At 32.6% G+C, this 26,835-nt stretch overlaps 1 protein-coding gene across 8 annotated transcripts in view; it reads left to right on the plus strand.

Moving 5' to 3' along the window:
- LOC107158750 (lysine-specific demethylase 6A) overlaps positions 1-26,835 on the plus strand; it is a 190,552-nt gene that overhangs the window by 148,201 nt on the left and 15,516 nt on the right. For 7 of the 8 annotated variants that reach the window (XR_007345077.1, XR_007345078.1, XM_048797399.1 and 4 more), the window contains 6 exons: positions 4,513-4,577; positions 4,651-4,725; positions 5,475-5,623; positions 8,843-8,957; positions 11,854-12,041; positions 13,265-13,406. Coding sequence is in view for 6 of the 8 variants with exons in the window: in XM_048797399.1 (XP_048653356.1) it covers positions 4,513-4,577; positions 4,651-4,725; positions 5,475-5,623; positions 8,843-8,957; positions 11,854-12,041; positions 13,265-13,406 (734 nt within the window). In the remaining 2 variants the exon portion in view is untranslated. Of the gene's footprint in view, positions 1-4,512; positions 4,578-4,650; positions 4,726-5,474; positions 5,624-8,842; positions 8,958-11,853; positions 12,042-13,264; positions 13,407-24,546; positions 24,580-26,835 lie in introns of those variants that run through there. The other variant, XM_048797396.1, reaches the window with a different exon arrangement.

Raw genomic sequence — 26,835 nt, forward strand, 5'->3', positions numbered from 1 at the left:
ATTTTTTTTTTTTTTTATTTCTTCCACTTAAGAAATTTCATTAAGGAGGTTGATGCCTGTGCATATGTTGGAGTTTGGGTCTACATTTTCTTTTAACAGTTGCAGAGTTTTTTGTCTAATTCCTAGGTCTTTGATTCACTTTGAGTAGGTTTTTGTGAGAAAGATAGTGGTCAAGTGTTATTCTTTGACATATGGATTTCCCGTTTTCTCAGCACCATATTTTGATGACTTCAGCATCATTCATCTTACTCTGGATAGCTTTGGCTATTCTGAGTCTCTTACTTTTTTTTTTTTTTTTTAATTGTAGGTGGACTCAATAATCTTTATTTTATCTTTATGTGGTGCCGAGGATCCAACCCAGTGCCTCATGCATGCTAGGTGAGCGCTGTATCACTGAGCCACAATCTCAGCCCTGAGTTTCTTACTTTTTCCAAATGAATTCTGAAGTATTTTTTCTAGTTCTGTGAAGAATGTTACTGGGTTTTGATAGAGATTGTATCAAATCTGGATAATGCTTTTAGTAGAACGGCCATTTTGACACTAAGTATTGTAAGAGAATTCTAAGAGACTCAGAATAGCCAAAGCTATCCAGAATAAGATGAGTGATGCTGTCTGTGAACATGGAAGGTCTTCATTTCTTCTAAGGTCTTCTTCAATTTCTTTTTTCAGTATTGTGTAATTTTCATTAAGATTAATATCCAAGTATTTTTGTTGTTGTTTAGAAGTTATTTTATATTGCATAGTTTTCCTAATTTATTTTCAGCAGATTCATTAGTGAAGTACAGGAAAATGATTGCTTTAGTAGGCTGATATTGTGTATTGATACTTACTAAATTTGTTTATCAGTTTTAGAAGTCTTTTGGTGGAGTTTTTTGGATCTTCTAAATATAGGATCCATGAGCAAACACATCATTTGACTTTGTCTTTTAGTTTTGTATCTGTTTGATTTCCTTCTATTGTCTTGATTGCTCTGGCTAGAATTTTTAAGAACTATGTTGAAAGGAGTGACGAGAGTGGACATCATTGATTTCTTCCTGTTGTTGGAGGAAATGCATTCAGTTTTTCTCCATTTAATATGATATTGTATCATATAGTCTTTACAGTGTTAAATAAGGTAAGTTCCTTCATGCCTAGTTTCTTTAGTGATTTAATATGAATGAGTGGTGTACTTTGTCAAATGGTTTTTCTTCATGTACTGAGATAAACACGTGATTCTTGTCCTTAACTCTATTTCTGTGGTGAATTATATTTATTGATTTGACATGTTGAGCCATACTTTCATCCTGAGGATGAAACCCAGTTAGGCATAGTACACCATATTCTTAATGTGTTTATGAAAGAATTTTTCATATATTGACAGTGGTCTGAAATTTTCTTTTCTTTTTTGTGCCTTTTCTGGTTTTGATATCAGGGTTACACTGGCTTCATAGGATAAATTTGTCAGTGTTAAATTCTTTGCTATTTCATGGGATAGTTTGAGAAGAATTGGTGGCATTTATTTCTTTAAAAGGTTTAGTAGAACTTGTTCAGCCCTGGGCTTTTCTTTGTAAAGCTTTTTGTAGCTGCTTCAGTTTCATTACTTGAGATTTTTTACCTTATTGGATTTAAAAGTTTTCAAATGAATTTCTAATGAATCTCTTGATTTCAGTAGTGTCTGTGGTGATATTTGCCTTTTCTTCTCTAATTTTATTAACTTGGGTCTTCTCTCGTTCCTTTGATTAGTTTCTTTCAAAGAATCAACTCCGTTTCATTGGTCCTTTGTGCTTTTTGTTTTATTTTGCTTCATTGTCAATTTCATTGTCTTTGGCTCTGATTTTGTTTGTCCCCCTGTACTGGGGATTGAACTCAGCACCACTTATCACTGAACCACATCTCCAACCCCATTTTTAAATTTTTTTCTTTTTAATTTCTGAGATAGGGCCTTGCTAAATTTCTGAGGCTGGCTTTGGACTTGTGATCCTTCTGCCTCAGCCTTCTGAGTATCTTTGTGTACCACCATACCCAGCCCTTGTTCTGATTTTAATTATTTTCTATCTTCTACTGATTTTAGTGTTAATATGCTCTCCTTTTTCTAGGGCTGTAAAGTGTGACATTTGATTATTTATTTTTTACATTTCTTGTTTTGTTTTTATAGGAACTCAGTGCTATAAACTTTCCCGTTATAACTACCTTCACACTCTTCCAGAGATTTTGACATGTTTTCTCATTGTTCTCATTTGTGTCTAAGAATTTTTTTTATGTCTCCTGATTTTTTTCTGCTATCCAACATTCAAAGGTTATTATTTCATTGCTAGGATAGAATTGTTGCTGTTTTGTTTTTATTCTATTGTTGATTTCTAGTTTCATTGTTTTATGATCTGATAGAATGCAAGGAATTATGGTTTTTGTTGTTGTTGTGTGTGTGAATATTTGCTTTGTGACCTAAAATATGATCTTTTACAAAAAATGTTCTGTGTGCCACTGAGAAGAAAGTGAGTCATGTTGTAAATGGATGAAATATTGTTTAGATGTCAACTAGGTATACTAATTCATAACATTTTTTAGTTCTGAAGAATCTTTACTTATCTGGATAATCTAGCTAATAGAGAAGTGTATTGAAATCACCTAGTATTTTTGTATTGGTTTTTTTTTTATTGTTAATTTTTAGAAGAGTTTGTTTTATGTAAGTAGAAACACTGTTGTTTGGGACATAAATATTTATAATCATTGTATCTTGTTGTTGGATGATTTTCTTAACCATCTCTTTAATTCTGCATGTCTTTGACTTTTCTGATTAATTGTGACTTGTAGTCTACTTTGTCTGATTTGAGAATAGCCAACTTTCCTGGCGTTTGGATCTACCAATCTGTGTATTTTGTTTGAAGAATTTAAACTATTTATATTCAGTTATTCAAGAGAGATGATTTTTATTTTCTGCCATTTTGATTTTTTTCTAATGGTTAATTTAGATTTGATTCTCCTTTAATTTTTTTTCGTAGTGCATATCATTGAAATGTAGGTTTTTTTCTCCTGCATGAAATATTATGTTTTATAGTACAGACATAGTAATTATGAATTATTTTAGTTTCTACGTATCATGAAAGTTTTATTTCATCTTAAGTTGTGAAGAATAATTTAACCAGATATAGTAATCTTGGTGGTATGTATCATTCTTGGATTTTATTTTAGGACCTGGATTCAGAAATAAGTTGAAATTTGAATTAGTTTACCTCTAAATATGATCTGCCATTTTTATTTTACAGCTTTTAAAATTGTCTCCTAATTCTGTATATTTGGCATTTTTTCATTTTAATGTGTTTTGGAGAGGACTTCTTTTGGTCTTGCTTATCAGAGTTCTTTACAATTTTGTATTTGGATTTTCATTTGATTTCTAAGATTTGAAAGATTTTCTAATATTATGTCATTGAAATATCATATGCTTTTCTTGAGTTTGTTTTTTGAAACCTTAATCTACCCCAGCAATTCTTAAATCTGGTTTCTTGAATATGCTGGAATGGTCTCCTAACATCTTTTCTTTATGTTTTTAACATTATTTTTAAGATTATATACTTTGTTTTTATGACAAGCTATATTCAGAGTCACGTAATCTATTACTGTTACTTTCCGTTGAATTTTAAATTTGATTTCTTGACTTTCATTTCCAGGATTTCTGTTTGGTTCCTTTTCAGAGTCTCTTTTTTCTAAAATGATCTTTCTTTCACTTTCTGTATTTTCTAAATTCACTCTCTACACCTTTTAGCACAATGAACATTAACTGTGAACTTTGTAAATTCTTCCTCTGACATTTACTCTTCTTTCATGTTGACAGAGTTAATTGTTGAGGCATTTTTTTGGTCACCCACATTCCATATCAGCTGTGCCTTCATTCCCTCTTTTCCATGCTTCAGAGAAATTAGAGATCCCTCCCTGGTTCCTCTCCATCATCTTACCTATTCCTCAAAACAAGCCTCTTTTTTTTTTCTTTTCCCTAGTTTGTATGGACAGCATGCCTTTATTTTATTTGTTTATTTTTATGTGGTGTTAAGGATCGAACCCACTACTTTACACATGCTAAGTAATCACTCTGCCACTGAGCAACAACCACAACCCAAAACTTGCCTTTGTGATGTTATAATAGAATATTAATTCTCCATTTCTGGTATTTTTTAACAACTTTTTCCTAACAATTTGCCTATAAATGTTGTTTATTATTAGTTCTGTCTTTAATTCCCAGGACATCTGTAAAAGTTACATTCCTTTGTCACTTAGAAACTTTGGCCAAAGGAAAATTAGAATAGGTTTTTGCTTTTCTTGTAAATTAGTACAATACCAGAATTTCATAATATTACTTTGTGTCAATACAGAGGTTGAGTACAAAGTCAGTGCAATTTAACATTTCTTGGGTCTTTATTTAATTTGAAAATATTAAGAAATTGGAGGTATTTTCTACAAACTGTACTGTGCATGTATTTCTGTTTTTAAAATATGGACATTTGTAGGATACTAAGTGTGAATCTTCTGCTTACTCTGTAGGAAGAAAATGAAAGAAAAACACAACTTAAAGACTACTCAGATAATGAATCCACATCTTCAGATAAGTAAGTAATTTTTAGCATCCACTCTGTATTTCTGTCTGAAAGGCATGGATCTAATACTTTCTCTTTTTTTAAGTTCTGGAAGGAGAAGAAAAGGACCTTTTAAAACCATAAAATTTGGGACCAACATTGACCTCTCTGATAACAAAAAGTAAGTTTATTAACTAAAACAAAGGGGATTACAGAATTGAGATTTGCCTTCCTTCCTATTCTTTCACTTAGTCATTATATTGTGTTGACATCTAAGTTTTGGATAAAATTTTTAAGACTCATATATTATTGTATAAGATCTTATAATTAGAATTTTTTCTTCTGGAAAAAACATACTAATTTACAAGCTTAAAAATAGAAAGTACAGGGCTGGGGATGTGGCTCAAGCGGTAGCACGCTCGCCTGGCATGCGTGTGGCCCGGGTTCGATCCTCAGCACCACATGCAAACAAAGATGTTATGTCCGCCAAAATCTAAAAAATAAATATTAAGATTTTCTCTCTCTCTCTCTCTCTCTCTCTCTCTCTCTCTCTCTCTCTAAAAAAAAAATAGAAAGTACATTGTTTATTTCACTTATTAGGCTTTTATAAATTATATATGAGACTTTTTTTGGTGATCTCTATTTTAGGAGTTTTCTCTTTGAAAAAAGTTAAAACACTTTACTATTACTATTAAAATATTTCTATGTGTAACATCTTCTGATTGAATCATAAGAATTTGAATGGGGCTGGGTTGTGGCTCAGTGGTAGAGCACTTGATGAGCATGTGGGTTCAAACCTCAGTACCACATAAAATAAATGAATAAAATAAAGCTATAAAAATATTTAAAAAAAAAAGAATTTTGAGGACCTGATTAATTCTCACTAGTATTTGCAAAGAATTTCACTTTCAATCTGTTATTTTATTGCAGGTGGAAGCTGCAGTTACATGAGCTGACTAAACTTCCTGCTTTTGTACGTGTTGTATCAGCAGGAAATCTTCTAAGCCATGTTGGTCATACCATCCCGGGCATGAATACAGTTCAATTATATATGAAAGTTCCAGGGAGTAGAACACCAGGTGATTTTTATGAACGAATATATCTTATATAGTTAAAAAACTAAAGTTTAAATCAAAAAACACACAGAATCAATATCTTTGCATTTATTTATTTACTTTCTTCTTTTAATTTGTTGTAATTAGTTACATAACAGTAGAATGTCTTTTGACATATCATACATAAATGGACTGTAACTTCTCATTCTTCTGGTTGTACATGATCCACAGGTACACAAGTTGTGTAATCATATGTGAACATAGGGTAATAATGTCCAATTTATTCTACTGTCCTTCGTACCCCCTTATCACTTCTTCTCCTTTCACTTCCCTCTGAGTAATTCAAATTACTTCTATTCTTTCCTAGCCCCCATGCTCTTATTGTGAATTAGCATCCGCAGTCAGAGAAAACATTCAGCCTTTGGTTCTCTAGAATTGGCTTATTAGGCTTAGCATAGTATTTTCTAGCTCCATCCATTTACCAGCGTATGCCCTAATTTCATTCTTCCTTATGGCTGAGTAATATTTCATTGTGAATACATTCCACATTTCTTTAACTTCTTTATTCATTAATCATTTGAAGGGCACCTAGGCTGGTTTCATGGGTTAGCTATAATGAATTGAGCTGCTATAAATATTTATGTGACTGTGTCACTGCAGTATGCTGATTTTAAGTGATTTAGGTATAAAACCAGGAGAGAGATAACTGAGTCAAATGGAGGTTCCATTCCAAGTTTTTTGAGAAATCTCCATAATTCTTTTCACAGTGGTTGCACCAATTTGCAGTCCTACCAGCAATGTATAAGTGTACCTTTCCCCCCACATTTTCACCAACATTTATTGTTGCTTGTATTCTGATAATTGTCATTCTGACTGAAGTGCCATGAAATCTCAGTGTCGTTTTTGGTTTGCATTTCTCTAATTAATAGAGATGTTGGACATTTTTTCATTTATTTGTTGATTGATTGTACTGTGAAATGTCTGTTCAGATCCTTACCATTTATTGAATAGGTTATATCTATTTATAATTACTAAAACTGAAATGATTTTTTTGAAGTTGTTTTTCTTTGTAATAAGTGTTTGTAATTATAACTAATATCAGTATTATTTTGTTCCCTTAGGTGTAGAGAATAAAGTAATTTAAAAAATTAAACTGGGAAAGGAGCATTAAGTCCTTTACTGAGTAAAGGCCATAAATTATTATTCTATTGACTTCGAACTGTCAGGTGTTTCTAATTTTTTTTCACTACAGTTATTGTAAGAAAGAATCACATTTTATCATGAACTTCTTTATGGACCATATGTGAAAAAAAATTTTATTGATAATACTTAAAATATAGTGTACTGCTGTTTTACTTATTTGTTCCGTTTTTTTTCCCCCTTCATTTTTAAAAAAATGATTTACAAAAACTACCTAAAGTTTTAGTCAACAGAATTCTTCTTTAAGGGCTAGGATAATCAAAGTTTTACTTGATATTTTCCAAATATATGTGAGACTTGATATGTTACAAATATATGTGAGAATGGGAATCTCACTTGTTATGTGTTGCAAATATACATAGGAATGAAGATCTAGCTTGTTCTATTATTTTATAGAAACTGAAATTTGTAAAGAAATGAAAAATTGAGAATTTGTATTAATTTTGATCTGAGAATTTTTTTTCATCTTCAAAATAAGGTTACTTTAGTATAAATTTCACATGTAAGATCTCTTTAAACTGTTTAATTTGGAAGTTTAATTAATTAGGAAAAATTTCAAAGGCTGCAACAAAATTTCCATGGCCAGCAATATTCAGATAACAGTGACAAATGGTGTTTTTTTTCTTGAGTCAGTTCAGAAAAATTTTCATCTCTGAGCTCTGAAGAATGCAGTGTAACTTCATAATAATAATGTTATCAATCTGTTGTTTGGTAGAAGAAGTGAGAATCAGCTTTCATTTCTTACAAAAGTCATGATATTGCTGTTCAGTAGGTCTCTGAGAACATCACATAAGAATATTTTTGCAAATCTGCCAATGAATAATACAGTTTGAGCACAAAAATTATAACTATTAATTTTGAAAACCTTAAGTGAAATTGCATGTAATGAAAATGTATTCTTTTCATTAAAAATTTAGAGGAGGTAAAAATATGATATCTTTTGTCAGAGTGTCTAAAATGTTTGGGATTTTTAGTTAAGTAAGGGAGTATTAGTATATTTTTCAACTTTCGTTCCTATGGAACCTTAAGGAATTTCTTGGCAGAAATCTGATATGTTTTGTTTTCTAGATATAATTAAAAGAAACATTACTTTGGGTTGCTGTTCTATGTGAATTTTTTTTTTGTTGTTACATAAATAAAAAATGGTATCTGTGTAATAGAGTTCACAATCTGAATGCTCTGTGTGTTAAAAAAAAATTCAGATTATTCATAGACCTTAAGATCAGATCATATATATGGTACTTGTAGCTCTTCCAGTATGGGTAAATGAATGGCCTTGCCTATGGTGTTCCAGCTACTCTCATTTTAATTTTTATTTATTTTTTGGTACTAGGGATTGAACCCAGAGGCATTGGCCCACTGAACTATGTTCTCAGCAACTTTTATTTTTTGCTGACTAAGTTGCCCGGACTGGCTTTAGATTTGTGATCCTCTTGTCTCCTCATCCTCTAGAGTTCCTGGGATTTCAGGTGTGCACCACCATGCCTTTCTCTAATTTTAATTTTTTGGGGGAAGGGGTACTAGGGATTAAACTCAGGGGCGCTAGACCACTGAGCTCCATCCCCAGCCCTATTTTGTATGTTATTTAACACCTTGCTTTTGCTGAGGCTGGTATTGAACTCATGGCCCTCCTGCCTCTGCTTCCTGAGCCACTGGGACTACAGACTTGGTCCATCATGCCCAGCTCTAATTTTAGTTTTTAAAGCCTCAAACCATGAGCAGTATTATCCACTTACCCATGATGAAAGAGTCAACAGGTTTTTACCTTACATCAGGTTGGGATGTGATAGCACCTACAAAATGACTGAAACCCCATTTACATTTTGAAAACTTTCTTTTTTTAATTTATTAATTTTTGATACTATTTGTATCAAAAGGAAAGAGGAAATCATAATTAGAAGGTATATATTGCATTTAATGTATTATTCTCACTTCTAGATGTCTCTTTTTCACTTAGTCTTCAAAATTCTCCAGTAAATTAAAGGCATTTTCTCCACTAAATTTTTACTATGATAATGACTTTAATTTTCTTTTACTTTTTAGGTCACCAAGAAAATAACAATTTCTGTTCTGTTAACATAAACATTGGCCCAGGTGATTGTGAATGGTTTGTTGTACCTGAAGATTATTGGGGTGTTCTGAATGAATTCTGTGAAAAGTAGGTTTCAGAAATTAAATTTTCTTTTAATATATGATTGTGAAAAAATGTTTTTTGTACCAGACAATATACAAAGTTGAGTTTCTTCATAGAACTACAGGATTTTTACTTTTTATTCAGCAGAAATTTTATTTTAAGTGACTTGATTTTAAATCAAAAAAAAATTTTGTTACATGGGATACTTAAAGATATTTAAAAAACAGCCTCTAAATTAGTAATAGATAAAAATTGAGAATAGAAAGTAAACTCTTTTTTTATGTTAGAGTTAAAAAATTGATATAAACATGTTTTTGATAGATGTGCTTTAAGGGAAAAATAGGCTTTTTATAATTGTTTTTTTTAAATGATAAGAACTCTTAAATAAATTGTTCTATAGCTTGTTAATAACTTAGTTTTGTGTATTTTTGTGAGTCAGCCTCATAACATTATTATCAGTGCCTCAAACAAGGGACTCTCATTAGTTTTTCAAAGTTGACAGTGGAATTAGGGGGAAAAATCTGTATTGTATATATACAACACATGATAAAAATGGGACAGAAGCCTCATAGTCATTCTTATGTAAGATCTATTTTAAAATTAATTCAGATGTATATCCGACAATAATTTTTTTTGTTTTGTTTTCTGTGGTAGGGATCAAAATCAGAGTTTCACACATGATAGGCAGCAACTCTAGTGTTGATAGACCCCAAACTCAGTAATTTTTTAAGTTAAAATTTAAGTATTTTTATGTTTAATTGACAAAAAAATACTTACCATGTGATGCTTTAATACATGTTTGTATTGTATAATGTTCACATGGGGTTAAACATCTGTTTCCTTAAACTTTTTTTTTTTTTTTTTTTTGGTGGGAGGGTACTGGGGATTACATTTAGGGGCAGTCAGCCACTCAACGACTGAACTACAATCACAGCTCTTTTTTTTTATTCTGTATAGAAACAGGGTCTCTTTGAATTGCTTGGTGCCTCGCTTTTGCTGAGGCTGTCTTTAAACCCCCAATATCCTGTCTCAATCTCCCAAACTGCTGAGATTACAGGTGTGTGCTACCACATTTTTTTTTAATTTACTTTTTAGTTGTAGGTGGATACAATACCTTTTATTTTATTTATTTATTTTTACATGGTGCTGANTTTTTTTTATTGGTTGTTCAAAACATTATAAAGCTCTTGACATATCATATTTCATACATTAGATTCAAGTTGGTTATGAACTCCCAATTTTACCCCAAATACAGATTGCAGAATCACATCGGTTACACATCCACATTTTTACATAATGCCCTATTAGTAACTGTTGTATTCTGCTACCTTTCCTATCCTCTACCATCCCCCCTCCCTCCCCTCCCATCTTCTCTCTCTACCCCATCCACTGTAATTAATTGTTTTAGTTTTGTTTCTTCTCCTCCTCCCCTCTTCCTTCTTAACTAAAAAATATTTTTTCTCTAGTTTTCTTCAGTTTCAATTTGTAGTGTATGGGTAAATTAGGGGTAAGGTTTATTTGATACTTATAGCTTTTTTTTTTCTTTTTGATTATTTACTTTTTGTAATAAGTCTTTAGAAATATGAAGAAAACATGATTTTTTTTTTTATCCTTCATTTGTTAGGGTCTTGTAGACGCACACTAGTTTTAGAAGGAGAAAAGGAGGAAAATAAGAATCTATGTCAACAAAGCATCTTTTATCATTTTAACAAGTGCTGTTTCTTATATGTTAACATTTCTAATGTATACATTTCTTCTTGAGAAAACTTAGTGTGAAGTAAAGTATATCATCAAATTCTTTGTGAAAACATCAATGTAAATAAAAGAATCACAACAGTTATATTGTAATGAAGGAGAGTGATAAAAAAATTAGACTTCAAAATTAAGCCTTAACTATCTATGCATGGTGACAATGATTGAAATCTCAGTGACCTTTAGGAGAATCATAAGTTGAAGGCCAATCTCATCAACTTAGCAAGACCCTGTCTCAAAAAAAAAAAATATATATATATATATATAATACAGAAGATCAGTAGAATAAAGGGAAGGAAATGGGGAGGAAGAAGGGAAGCAGAGGGAAGGGAAAGGGAAAAAACTTGGGTCTGAATTAAAACAAATTATATTCTATGCTTTTCTGATGATTTAATATGAATCATATACATATATGATTCATTACATATATTAAATATAACTAAAAACAGCCAATATAAATAAATAAACAAATAAATAGCTGGGAGGATATGATTCAGTGTAGAGTTCCCCTGGGTTCAGTCACTGTTACCAAAACACTTAAAAAAGAAAACATCCCTGAATTCAATCCACAGTGTATTTAAAATAAATAAATAAACCTTATATGTACATATATGTGTTTCTTTTGATAGTTTTACTCAACAACTTCATTTTAGTCAACTAATTGCTAAGCCCACATAGAAAGAGATACCCCTTTTTTGCTTATATTTTAGAACAGTTAGAAGATGACTCTCACTTCAATTTTGTCTTAGGAATTAAAGGAAATTCTAGTCTTTTATCTGTAATATTTTGGTTCAGAGTTTAAATGACTTGATATAATCCTCATCTTCTGTATTATAGAAACTAGATATTAAAAGTTTCTTCAGTTGAAATGAAATTAGAAGTTGTTCTATTTTAAATGTAACTTTAACTTTTAGGTGTTTGAATAGTAAAATAAAGATTATAGTCATTAATGTTTGCCCAGGTCAACCAATACTCATGCAGTTAATTTTTCCAAATATGGATTCTATCACATTGAAGTGTTCACTTTTAAAAAATGCAGTTCTCTTTACAGTGCTTGTGCAGCTCAACTCTTTAATGAAATAAATGCAATTTTTTAAAAACTTTTAAAATTATCTTCTGATCTTTGATGAAAAATAATTCTTTGTATTATTTATTCCCCCTCCCCCAGAAATAATTTGAACTTTCTAATGAGTTCTTGGTGGCCAAATCTTGAAGATCTTTATGAAGCAAATGTTCCTGTGTATAGATTTATTCAGCGACCTGGAGATTTGGTCTGGATAAATGCAGGCACTGTGCATTGGGTGCAGGCTGTTGGGTGGTGCAACAACATTGCCTGGAATGTTGGACCACTTACAGGTATTGTATGTTATTCCCTAACAAATTTAATGTTTAAGGGATTGTTTCCATTAGGTAGTTTTTTGTTAAAAAGTAATTCATTAAAAGTAGAAAGTTCAAAGCCAGCCTCAGCAACAGTGAGGTGCTAAAAAACTCAGTGAGATCCTGTGTTTAAGTAAAATTTTTAAAAAGAACTGAGTTGTAGTTTAGTGGTTGAATATTCCTGAGTTAATCCCTAGTACAAAAAAAAAAAATGAAAAGAAAGAAAAAAATAGAAAATCATCAGGTGTGGTGGCGTATACTTTTAATCTCAGCAACTCAGGCTGAGGCAGGAAGTTCAGAAGTTCAGGGTTAGCTTCAGCAACTTGAAATTTAGCAAGACCCTGTCTCAAAGTAAAGGCAGGGGATGTAACTCAGTGGTAAAGTGCTTCTGGGCTTAATCCCCAGTATCTCCCTTCTGCTCTCCCTTCCTGGAAAAGCAGAACAAGTTTTAATTGCTCGTACCGAGATTAAATTCATGTTAAAAACATCAATTCAATGACAGATTTCAGTGAATAATGAATATATTTCTCTGTAGACATAGGAGATATGCTTTTAATATCTTAGAATGTCATGTTTTATATTTATAAAGGATCTTTTTATGGAAGAGTAAAGCAATAGCAATTATTAAGAATTTTTATTTTATGTGGTTTGACACAATGCTATTGTGTCGGGGTTTTGAAAAAATTCAGTTCCTATTGCAGGCTTTTGCAAGCCAACATTTTGAAATAAATACAGATATTATATATATTTTTTAAAGTTTTGGAATTATCCTCAACTTTGAAGAAACACTAAAACACTTAATATAAGCTTTTACTAAGATGAACAGTCTCACTTTTAGAGCCAGAAAGATCTGAATTTTACCTGTACTCTACATCTTTAACTTCCTTACTTCAATAAGTTTTTGTTGTTTTTTTTTTTTTTAAATCCTCAGGACCTTAGTTTCACCATCTACAAATATGGATTGGAAAATCAAGAAAGATAGGCAAAGATGAAATAATATAAGATATAAAAACAACCCAGCATAATGCTTCAAGTATTTGTATTTCTTACATGATAGAATACTTAATCACCATAAAACAAATCTTTCATGTTTTAAGATTTTTAGAATTAGTGAGGAAATTATACCTGAGATGTAATAATAGCTGTCTTCTCATTATTTGTTAATTTGGATTATTTTATGACAGTTGCTTTTTTCCCCCCAGCCTGCCAGTATAAATTGGCAGTGGAACGGTATGAATGGAACAAGTTGCAAAATGTGAAGTCATTTGTGCCCATGGTTCATCTTTCCTGGAATATGGCACGAAACATTAAAGTCTCAGATCCAAAGCTTTTTGAAATGATTAAGTGAGTACTTTCTAAAACTGCTGTAGTTCATTTTGGGAGTAGGGAGCAATAATTAAATTTTTTTTCCCTCTAAAGAATCCTGACCTTAAATGATAAAATGGTCCAGAAAGCTTATTAAAATATAATAAAAGAATATACTTTGAGTGCTGGAGTTGTGGCTCAGTGATAGAGCATTTGCCTGGCATGTGTGAGGCCCTGGGTTCGATCCTTAGTACTGCATATAAATAAATAATCAATCCATTGAGTGCTAAAAATATTTTTTAAAAAACAACATACTTTTTTTTTTTTACATATAATCAGGATTCTTATAGTACAATAATAAAGACAGCTGATTTTCAGTAAATTCACAAATTCAGCTTGTACTCTAACAAAATTTATTTTCCAAAACAACTCAAGTTGTTTCATTATTTTAAAATTATTGTTTTATCTTATCATTTTTTTCTGTTTTTCAACTATTGAGATCTAGTTGGCAATTAAAATTGTACATATTAAAGATATACACTTGATGTTATGTTTTGCATTAAGATGATACACTTATGCATTTAGAAATTTAGTTAATGCCATTATAAAATTGCCTCATATAATTAACAAATTTATGTGTGTATAGTGAGAACACTAACTCCCTTTAGATTTTGACTATTGTTTTCATACTGTACATTACATCCCCTAAAACCTATTTACTTGATAACAAACTTTGCACCCTTGACCAACATTTTCCCAAATCACATTCAACCTCAGCTCTGGTAACCTAACAGTTTACTCTGTTCTTCTGTTAATTTGACAGTTTTAGAGTCCATGTGTATGTGAAATCATGCAGTATGTGTCTTTTAAGACTGTTGTTTCATTGTATATAGATTCAATATGCATTAGCAGACACTTAAACTGATTCCATTTCCTGTTTGTCATGAATATATATATAATTGCTGATCATGTAGTAGTTGAAGGATTTAATATTTTGGAACCTCTGTACCATTATCTGTGTTGGCTATACCAACTCACATTCTTACCAACCGTTTTTTAAGAGGGTTTTTTTTTTTTTTTTCCATCTCAGCCTATCTCTGTATTGTCCTTATGTAATAGCCATCCTAAAAGATGTGAGGTAATATCTTACTATAGCTTTGTTTTACATTTCCCTACTACTAGTAGGGAAATGTAGTGCATTCTTTACATACCTATTGCCTATTTCAATGACTTAGAGAAATGTCTGTTTTAAGTTCTTTGCACATTTTAAAATCAGATTATCTTATTTTTTCCCATTGAGTTATGAAGATTCCCTCTGTATTTGTAGTATTAATTCCTTATCAAGTGTATGGTTTGAAATATTTTCTCCCATTTTTTATTTTTTCTTTTCACTTGGTTGATTGTTTCTTTTGCTATGAAGCTTTTTAGTTTGATAAGAGTTCTACTTATTTAGTTCCACTTTTCTTGTCTGAGTTTTGGTGTTATGTCCCCAAAATCATTGCCCACACCAATGCCAAGAAGCTTTTTTACTGTGTCCTCCTTTGGTACTTTCACAGTTTCAGTTCTTCTTATGTTTGAGCCATTAATTTTGAGGATTGGGGGTATTCAGGTTAGAGGCACTCAATAACTGAGTTACATCCCCAGCTCTACTTTGTATTTTATTTAGAGACAGAGTCTCACTGAGTTGCTTAGTGCCTCTATTGCTAAGGCTGGCTTTGAACTTGTAATTCTCCTGCCTCAGCCTCCTGAGCTGCTGGGATTATAGGCATGTGCCACCATGCCTGACAACTGTTAATTCTTTTTTGAGTTAATTTTTTTTTGTATGATATGAAATAATGGTCCAATTTCATAATTCTCCATGCAACTGTCCTGTTTTCCTAGCCCTTCTACTTTTTCTATTATTCCTTGATAATACTGATGATGAACCTGGGTTAATTTACCACTTAAATGCCTTGCTAAGTTGCGCTGGCTGCTAAACTGGATATTGTCCTCCCCCATTGTTCTAAGTAACCAGGCAAGTGTGCATCCAAACCCCCTGCCTGTGTACCCCCTATGGACCTTCCACCTCCGCTGCCTTTTGACAACTTTCCTTTCACTACTACATGTTTTTGGCATACCACTCTATTTTTTATTACTAATTAAATCTCTTCATTTGTTATTGATATGTCCAGGTTCTCTTTTTCTTATTTGTGGTGCTGGGATTGAAACCAGGATCTTGTGCATGCAAGGCAAGCACTCTACCAACTGAGCTATATCCCTAGCCCTCTTTTTCTTGATACTTATGTGATAGGCAGAATGTTTCTTGGTTTTCTGGATATCCTGTTATCAGCATATTAGTATTCATTCATAAAAGTCACTTTAATTCTTTAATTCTCAGCATCTGTTATAATGTCTTCTCTATCACTTGTGATTTTGTTATTTGAATCTTCTTTTTCCTTAGTAAAGTTGAGACATTTTTTAAAATGTATTTTTTGCTCATTTTTAGGATTTTTATTGTATGTATGAGTTATTTCTGCTGCAGTCTATTTCCTTCAATCTCTTATAGTTCTATGAACTTATTTATTTGAGAAACCCTCCTTTTTTTAAATGTACATGTCTGTTTTCATAAACTTTTTTGTTAGTACTATTTTGATGCATTCTAGAGGTTTAAGTAAGTTGTGTTTTTATTTTTGGTTGTCTCAAATACTTCCTAAATTTTTCTCTAATTTTCATTTGGCCCAGTGGTCGATTTTTTTTTTAAAATGTAATTTCCATATATTTGTAACATTTCAGATTTTTTTTACATTGTTGACTTCTAGTTTGATTTCACTATGGTTAGAAAAGATTCTAGATTAGATTGGGATCATTTTGATCTTAAATTTGTTAAGATTTGTTTAGTTACCTAACATATTATCTATCCTGAGAATGTTATACACGTACTTGAGAAGAATGTATAGTCTGCTATTGGGTATATACTGTTTGGTCTGTAGTGTTATCAATTCTTAAATTGATTTCTATTTGAATGTTCAATAATTATTATAAGTAGGGTATTATAGTTTCAAACTATTATGGTAATACTGTCAGTTTCTCCTTTCAGATCTGTCAGTATTTGCTTTTTACCTTCAGGTGTTCTGATGTTGTGTACGTATTTATTTATAACTCCTGTACTTCCTAGTAGAATAGATCCTTTTTATAAGCACATAATGACCTTCCCTTTCTCTAGAGAAGTTTTGGATTTGGAAGTGGTTTTCCTAAATATAGCTATTCTGTTTTATTTTGGTTATTTGCATGGAATTTGTTGTTGTTGTTGTTTTCATTCCCTTGCTTTATATCTGTGTGTTACCTTTAAACTTAAGACCCAGCACATTCCTGGGTCTTGTTTTCTAACCCATTTAGCTCTCTGTGCCTTTTATGTGATGAATGTAACATAAAAATTTAAGGCAGTCAATGATGAGAACTAATTGTTTTGTGTCTACTTTCATTCTTATGTCATTATTATCAAAGCCTATTCTTCACTATGGGAGAGTGCAACAGAACTTGCACCAATTTGTTACTTAATATCCATTAATCAATATTCCCCATTTCTGCCCCCATTTCCCTTGGCTTTGGACAATCATCAATCCACTTTCAACTTCTATGAGAGCAACCTGTTTTAGAGTCCACTTGTGAGATCATGCTTGTCTTTCTGTGCTTCACTTCACTTAACATAATGATCTCAAATTTCATCTGTGTTGTCGCAGATGACATTCTTTCATGGCTAAAAAGTATTCCATGGCTGAAAAGAATTCCATTGTGATTTCATTTCCTTTGACTATATAGCTAGTAGTGGGATAGCCGGGTCATATGGCAGATCTATTTTTAATTTTAGAAGTAATTTACATAGTGTTTTCCATACTGTCTATTCTAATTTTCACATCTGCAGTGCGTTTGTTTTCTTTCCTTCATATCCTTATCAGTACTTATCTTTAGTCTTTTTTGGTAGTAGCCATTCTTACTGTGGGGACATGCTATCTCATTGTAGTTTTCATGCTCATTTCCTGTGATGTTGAACATTTTTTCACATACATATATGCTATTTGTGTTTTTTTTTGAGAAGTTTCTGCGTAGTTCTCTTGTCTACTTTTTAAATTTTGAGTAGTTTGGTTTTTTGCTGTTGAGTTTCTGCAATTCCTTATTAATTCTGGATGTCAATTCCTTTTGACATATATAATTTACAAATATAACCCCTCCTTCTATAGGTTGTCTATTCATTTTGCTGATCATTTCTTCTGCTCTGTAAAAGCTTTAGTTTCATTTGATTCTTCATCTGTAATTTTTTTCTGCACTTTTGTGATGTTGCCCCCGCAAATCCTTGCTCATTTTGGTGACCTGAACATTTCCCCTTTATATTCTTTTAGTAATTTTATACATTCAGATCTTAACACTTAAGGCTTCCAATCCAGTTTGAGTTGATTTTTGTAATATATGAGAGACATATATTCTTGTATATGTGAATATTCAATTTTCTACATTTAAAAAAAGCCATTGATTAATTAATCAATGGTTCTTTTCCGGTTCTTTTTCAAAAACTGTTTCTTTGTCAAGTTGTGCATTCATATTACACATTGTTTACCAGTTTCATTTAACTGTATTTCTATATCCTCTTGAGTTTCATTGACTGTTGGAAAAAAAAAATCACAGCTTCTAATTATCAGGTGTTTATCCACTTTGATATCTTTAGAATTTTCCACTTAGAGATTTAGGAATTTAAGACTTATCATCTTACTTTTTTTATTGTATTTCTTGTGTCCTATATGGAGATTCAGAAAGCATGTGGTGAAATGAGTTTCTCTACCACATTTATGGGAAGTCCTTCTCAATAAACACATTTCTCCTAAAGATATGTATTTAAGGAATCAGTTGTTATTAAATATCAAATTTATTCACCTGGATATTATAATCTTCCTGTAGCTTCTCTGCTGTGATTAGTAATTATATCAGTAATTATATTAGTAAGTGTAATTTATATCAGAGGTGAATATATAAATTTGTTAAGATTTATCTAGTTACCTAATATATTATTTATGGGTCACATAGGCAGAGGAGATACTCAAGCTTTTTATGCAGATGTGTGTAGGTAGCAGAGTACTTGGGTTGTATTCTATATGGTGGGAGCAGTGAGCCTCTTTTGGGTTTTAGTGGTTTCCTTGGTTTGGTTTGGCTCTGTGAGCCGAAAGAGTCTCTTACTGACTGTTCTACTAGTTTGGGGGGACCTAAAACACTTATTCTTTGATTACATGTGGAGTCAGTAATGACATCTGTGGCATTCAGTTTCAGTTTCGTCAATTATCAGGCAAGATGCAGAGTAAATAAGGCATTGGACCTGCATAGGGACAAAGAAAAAAGAAACCTGGTGTTATTCCAGCTGCTACTATGAGTGTTATCTATTCAGGAGGAGGAAGAGAACTTCTGTCTCCCATCCCCCGTCTGAGTTTTGCATGCTGATACAGAGGGATGGCCTGGGTGACTTTTCTTTCTCAGATTTTTTCTGTTGCACTCCCCTCTCCCCCAACCCTCCAAGGATCAATAACTAGAACTGAAAATATTTCTCTTAGCTGAGAGCAAGTAAACATTAGGTGAAGTTTTTCTCTGAGTCTTCATAGGATTGTGTATGCCTGAGGGTAGGGTGATATACAGAGGCTTTTCTCCCCATACTATATCTTGTTTGCAGTGCTCACCATGGGTTGAGTTGGAATGGATTATGGCCAGGACCATGAATATTTCTCTCAGTTAAATTGCTTTGAACAAGTGTGGAAGAGCAGAACACTGTCTTTGCTAGGTCTGTTCTGATCTTTATTATTTCCTTTCTTATACTAATTTGGGGTTTAGTTTATGAGATCAATTTTTGTCTTGTTTACTTCAGACCTTTGTTCTTTTTTTAATGTAGTAATTGATTGCTATAAGCTTTCCTCATAATACTACTATTAACTATAACTTATCTTTCATTACACTTGCTGCATCTCATAACTTTAGGTATGTTTTGCCTGTAGTTTTATTTGTTTCAAGAAATTTTAAAATCTTTTAAATTTCTTTATTTGTTCAAAAGTAAGTTGCTTACTTTCATGTATTTGTATAGTTTTTAAAGTTTTTCTTTTTAGTGACGTATTTTATTTAATTATAATCAAAAAAGATACTCTATATGATTCCAGTTTTTAAAAATTTCTTGAGATTTATTTTGTGACCTATCTGATTAATGATTCATGTGCTGTTGGAAAAAAATCTATATTCAACAACTGTTGGATAGAATATTCTGGGGTTGTACGTGAAGTCCTTTTTTGGTCCACATGCTTGTTAACTCTGAGGTTCCTTTGTTGATTTTCTATCTGGATGAGCAGTCCATTGCTGAAAGCCAGGCTTAGTGGTGCATATCTATAATCCCAGCAATTTGGAAGGCTGAGGAAAGAAGTTCAAAGGTTCAAGGTTAGTCTCAGCAACTTAACCACAAAACAACTTAGTGAAACTCTGTCTGAAAATAAAAAAGGAGTGGGGATATAATTCAGTAGTACAGCAGTCTTGGTGCAATCCCCAGTATCAAAAAAAAAAAAAAAATGGAATGTTAAAATCCTTAGTTATAACTTGAATCCTCTCTTCATTTAAATCTATTAACATTTGTTTTATATATGTGAATATTTCAATATTGGGTGTACATATCTTTATAATTAAGTTATTTCTTCTTGTTGTATTGACCCCTTTATCATTATACATTGACTTTGCTTATCTCATTTTTTACTGCTTTTACTTAAAGTTATCTGATAGTGGTATGGATTATTCCTGCTTTCTATTGGATTCCATTTGCATGTAGTATCTTACCCTGTTCCTTTAGTTTCAGTTTATGCAGATCCTCAGATGAAATGACTTTCTTACAAGCAATGTATAGTTAACTTTGTTGGGTACCATATTCTTGGTAGGTAGATTTTTCCTTCAGTACTGTGAAAATTTGATGCTACTCTTTTCTGGCCAAAGGTTTCTGCTGAGGCATCTACACTCAAATCAATAGGGATAGTTTGTTTCTTCTCTTGCCACATTGGGAATCTTTTCTTATGTCTTGGGGTAGACTTGAATGAGTTAAATCCTGACCTTTAACCTTCCTATTGCTGACTATTTGTATCTTTTTCTAAGTTTGGTATAAATTTGCTTTTATCTCTTAGGCATTCTCATGTCCTTCTTGAAGCCCACCAAACCTAAACATTTGACCTTTTTAACATTGTCCCAAATTTCCCAGTTTTCATTTCCCTTCTTTATTTTCTCCAACAGTATATTTTCAAGTAGTTTGAATTCAAGCTCTCTAATTCATCTGTGTGATGTGTCATGCTTTTGATATCCTAGTACATTGTGAGGCACTGTCTTTAATCCTTGTACCACATAAAAATAAATTTTAAAAATTAAGTAATCAGAAGAAAAACAATATATACACACACATATGTGTGTGTGTGTATAAAACCAACCTTTGCTTTGATGGAAGGATTGATAAGGAATAACTAGAAAGCCACATGGAAGATTGAACAATCTTCTGAGAACGAAACTGAATCAGGGCCATTTGCCAGCTGCATAGTATGCCAATCACTGAAGCAACAAGCTTTGGAAAAGAGAAATATTTCATTAGTAAGTCATACAAGCATGGAGGTGGAAGATCCACATCTCAAATCAAACTCTATGATAATCTGGTTTGGGGATACTTACGGGATGAAGAAGCAGGGTATGAGGCAATCGGAAATAAAGTAACCAGTGATCTGCATGTATTTTGTTAGTATTCATGTCCAGAAAATGACAATATTAACAATGGCCTGAGAGCAGTTTTGGGCCTTCCAACATCAAAAGACAGGCTTCAAGTTCCAATAAAGTAACTTAAGTAATCATTATCATCTTGACATATGTGTCAGAGAAGTATTATTTACAGCAAAGATAGTAGGTGACTAATAATATATTGCTCAGCTGCATGACCTCCAAAATTAGTGATTTTTTTTGTAAGTCAGCTAAAACCAAGTCAAGCTGGAGAGTTTATTTTTGTTTTCCATCAGGTTACAAAATATTTAGAAAAGAGTTCACACAAGTGCTGTTAGTCATAATCCCCTTTCCAAAATTCTTTGGACAAATGTGTCTTTTGGGGGGAGCAGGAATGTGTGTGTGTGTGTGTGTGTGTGTGTGTGTGTGTGTATACACATGCATGCATATATTTGTCTTTATAAAAATAATATATTTTACTCTATAAATCAAATCTAAGGCAACACTTTGAATCAAACTATTTCCTTTTCAGAGTCTAGACACTCTAAATATGTCAAATAATAATTGTTTAATACCAAATTAGTGTGTTAGAAGAAAATAGTAAAACTATGATTTTGAATTTCTGTTTGCACAAGGCACAAATTTAATAGTGGAAAATGATGTTTACATTATAACTCACTTTATTACTTTTTTTAAAATTGAAACTACTTTTCTATATGAATTTATATCATTTTGTACTTTTCACAAATTTTCTTGGGTTGGGTGTTGAGACTTCTAAATTACATTTTATTTTATTAAATTGTCAAAAAATTATTTATATTTGTGAACATGAGCTTTTATTTCTCTGTATTTTTATTGGTGCATTATAATCTTATATAATGGTTGGATCCATTGTTGCATATTTTTATATGCACACTGTATATTTTGGCCAATATCATTCTCCAGTATTTCCCTTTTTCCCCATCTCTCCTCTCCCACTGGTCCCTTTTCTTTGCACTGCTGATCTCCCTGGATACTCATGAGACTCCCTTCTTTATCACCTTTTCCTTTTTTCTCTCTGGATTCCATACATGAGAAAAAACACAGAACCCTTGACCTTCTGAGTTTGGCTTATTTCATTTAACACAGTAGTCTCAAAGTCCATCCATTTTCCTGAAAGTTTCTTTTATCTTTATGGCCAAATAAAACTTCATTGCATATGTACACTGCATTTTCTTTATCCATTAATTTATTGATGGATACCTAGCCTATAATGAATTGTGCTGTTATAAACACAGATATGCAAGTATCACTGCAGTAAGATGACTTTAATTCTTCAGGATAAATATCCAGGAGTGGAATAGCTGGGTCACATAGTGGTTTCATGCCTAGTCCCTGGAACTGATGTCCATCATAATTGTACTGATTTACAATTTCATTAATAGAGTAAAAGTGTTCCTTTTTTTGATTGTCTTGTCTAGCACTTATTACTTGTATTCTTGATGACTGCCTTTCTGACTGGAATGAAATTAAATCTCACTGTAATTTTGATTTGCATTTCCCTAATTGCTAATGATGTTGTATTTTTTTTCCTTGTGTACCTATTGACCATTTGTATTTTTACTTTTGAGAAGTGTTTAGATCATTTGTCCATTTATTAATTGGGTCATTTGCTTTTTTTGTTAATTTTTTTTGAGTTCTTAATATAAGGTGGGTATTAATCCTCTGTCAGAACAGTAGATAAAAAAGATGTTATCCCATTCCGTAAGTTCTCTATACATTCTTAGTTGTTTCCTTTGCTCTGCAGAAGCATTTGACATCATTCCTTTAAATTCCTAAGTTTTGAGAGTCATTGCCTGCACCTATATGTTGGAGTGGTGGCCTTACACTTTCTTAAAGGAATTCCTTTGTTCTTGTCTAATTCCTAGGTCTTTGATTCATTTTGAGTTGATTTTTGTTCAGGGTGGGATAAAAGTATCTGGTCTTGTCCTTCTACATATAGATAACTAGTTGTCCTAGTACCATTTGCTAAAAAAGACAGTCTTTTCTCCAGGGCATGTTTTTTGGCACTTTGGTGGAGATCAAAGGAAAGATCATATAATTGTATCCAAGTGGGTTTGTCTCTGTGTCTTCTGTGTGTCTGTTTTTATGTCAGTACCTTGCAGTTTTTGTAATTATAACTCTGTAGTATAATTTAAAGTCAGGTAACATGAAGCCTAACTAATTTTTTTGTTGTTATTTATTTTTTTTCTTAGTTTGGTTAGAATTGCTTTGATTATTCTGGGATTTCATTCTTTTGAATGAAATTTAGGATTATTTTTTCTAGTCTATAAAGAATATCATTTATTTTGATGGGGATTATTGGCTATATATTGCTTTTGGTGGTATAGCCATTTTGACAATATTAATTCTGCCTATTTGAACTTTGGAGGTGTTTCCATCTTATGAGGGCTTCTTCAATTTCTTTCTTCAGTGTCCTATAGTTTTTATTTAGAAGTCTTTTTCCTCCATTTTAGATTTATTCCTACTTTTTTTTAAAGCTATTGTGAATGAGATTTTTTAAGCTATTGTGAATGAGATTGTTTTCCTGATTTCCTTCTCAGCAGATCATTGTTGGTATATAAGAAAGCTGTTGATTTTGTAACTTGCACTTTGCTGAATTTAATAGCTCTGGCAGACATTAGCTTCCCACCTTATATACAACTTTAATTCCTTGGGGTATATATAGTTAAGGAATGGTTTAAGTAGATCATAGGTAGTTCTATAGTTTTTGAGAAACCTCTGTAGTGTTTTCCATATTGGCTATACTAATTACATTCCCTATAATACTTTTTTCCCCTGTATGCTTGCCAGTATTATTTATTTATTTATTTATTTTATTTCTTTCTTTCTTTGNAAATATTTCCTGAGATGCCAGTAAACTCAGATTTCTGTGAAAGCTGTACAAATGCTTTAAAATAAAAGTGTATTTTACTTGCCTCTGCTTAGGGCTATTGCAGCAGGGAACAAAGCATGGAGAGTGCACTGGGAATTAATTGATTAAGTCAAGTTTAAGTAGGTTAGCAAAAACCATGTTTGACTTAGAGATCCAAATGCATGAATCCCCATATTGTAAAACAAAGTGAAACCTACAAATTCAAAGTAGTCCTTTTAACATAGGCTTCAAATTAGAAGAACGAAATTTGGCCAGAAAAGTGCACGTGGCATACTCATCTTTCCTGCCAAGTGTCAACAAGATTGCATTAAAAAATACTTGGGGTGATTCAAGAAAATTCAGAGTTCTGTGGATGATCTACAAACGTTTTCAAATGAAAGTGTACATTCCTTGCATCTGTTTAGGGATACTTTAGCAGCGAACAAAGCATAGAGAGGGCACTGGAAACTAATTGAATGAGTCAAGTATCGAGCAGCTAGCAAACACCATGTTAGATTTAGAGTTCAAATGCATGTATTCCTATAGGGATAAAATGAAGTAAAACCTAAAAATTCAAAGTGTTCCTGTAAATGTCCACTTAAAACTAGAAGTGTCGTGACCCCTCACCAGCAAGGGAGAACACGACACAGGATTCTTCTTTCAGCAGTTTATTCAGGCCTTGATTCATGTATCATCTTCTAGTGACCCCCCGCCGCCGAGCGCCCAAGCACAGCCTAATAAAGCCTCCCGCATACCAATCTTAAGCTGCCACGTGGACCTTTCTCATAGGATGGGAAGGGATTGCGTGCCAATTCTCCATATTAGGAGTTGTTTGTCACAGGCCACAGTGGAAGCCGGCGCCATCTTCTAATGGCGGCCACGGTCTAAATAGAATGGCTCACCACAGGGGGGGGACTTGGTGATTTGAACCCAGGGCCTCATACATTCCAGGCAAGCACTTTATCACTGAACCACATCACCAGCCCTGTTTTTTTTTTTTTTTCCTTTTATAACAGCTATTCTTATTGGGGTAAGATGGAATCTCAGTGTAGTTTTGATTTGCATTTATTTCTCTGCTATCTAAAGATGTTGAATTCTTTTTTTTTTCTTTCTTTTTTTTATGTTTTTTGTCATTTGCACCTCTTTCTTTGAGTGTGTTCAGATCATTTGTCCATTCTTTTATTAGATTACATGTTCTTCTGGTGTTAAAATAATTAAGTTCTTTTTATATTTTAGACAAGCATCTTATAAAAGGAGTAGCTGGCAAGGAGTGTCTCCCAGTTTAGAAGCTCTCTACTCACTCTGTTAATTGTTGCCATCACTGTGAAGATGATTTTTAATTTGACATAATCCCATTGTCAGTTATTGCTATTATATACCAGGTGTCAGACTCTTATTCAGGAAATTATTTGCTATGCCTGTACCTCTAAATATTTCTCCTGTTTTCTTCTTGTAGTTTCAAATCTTACATTAAGGCCTTTGATCCATTTTGAGTTAACTTTTGTATAGGTTAAGAAATAAGGATCTAATTTATCTTCTGTTGTTATATCTCCAGTTTTCTTAACACAATTTATGAAAGAGACTATCAAGATATCCCTTTGCCTAGAATCAGATGGCTGTCAAGGCAGGTTTTATTTCTGCATTTTCATTATGTTCCATGCATCTACAGGTCTACTTTCATGCCAGTTTAGTACAGTTTTTGTTAAAATGGTGGTTTTATACTATGTTTTTAATTCAGGTACTATGATGCCTGCCTGTGTGTTTTCAAGCAGCTCTTTGTCTCATTGATGCTTTAAATTGTTCTTTTGTTTTTGCTGCAGTCTTTTCTCTTTTTTTTCATTTTTTTATTTGTTTTAATTGGTTACACGTAACAGTGTAACAGATCTTGACATATCATGCATTTGAATCAGATGGGGTATAACTTCTCATTTTTCTGAGTGTACAGATTGCAGAATCACATTGGTCATGCAGTCATGTATATACCCACAGCAATAATAATGTCTGTTTTATTCTGCTGTCTTTCCATTCCCCCTTCTCCACCCCTCCCCTCCCATCCTTCTCTCTTCCCAATCTAATGTGACCCCTTCTTATTTTTTTTTTCCCTCACATCATCATCCTGTGTTCTGTATAAAGAAGGGGGTCTCCTTCCATCTTCCTTGCAATTCCCATTCTCTCTCCCTTTCCCTCCGACCTCTCTTCCCTATCTAAAGGTAATTTTCTTCTCATGCTCTTCCTCCCTACCCCATTTTGAGTCACCTCCCTTATACCAGAGAAGACATTCGACATTTGTTTTTTTGGGATTGGCTAACTTCACTTAGTATAATCTACTCTAATGCCATCCATTTCCCTGCAAATGCCATGATCTTGTTATTTTTTAATGTTGAGTAATATTCCATTGTGTATAAAGACCACATTTTTTAATCCATTCATCCATTGAAGGACATCTAGGTTGGCTCCACAGTCTTAGCTATTGTGAATTGTGCTGCTATAAACATTGGTGTGGCTGTGTCCCTGTAGTATACCGTTTTTAGGTCTTTTGAGTATACTCTGAGAAGAGGAATAGCTGGGTCATTTGGTGGTTCCATTCCCATTTTCCAAGGAATCTCCACACTGCTCTCCAAATTATCTGCACCAATTTGCAGTCCTACCAGCAATGTATGAGTGTACCTTTTTCCCCTCATCCTCATCAGCATTTGTTGTTGTTTGACTTCATAATGGCTGCCATTCTTACTGAAGTGAGATGGTATCTTAGAGTAGTTTTAATTTGCATTTCTCTGATTGCTAGCAATAGTGAGCATTTTTTCATGAATTTGTTGTTTGATTGTATATCCTCTT

The sequence above is a fragment of the Marmota marmota genome, unplaced genomic scaffold (genome assembly GCF_001458135.2).
Source record: "Marmota marmota marmota unplaced genomic scaffold, marMar, whole genome shotgun sequence".
Taxonomy (NCBI): Eukaryota; Metazoa; Chordata; class Mammalia; order Rodentia; family Sciuridae; genus Marmota; species Marmota marmota.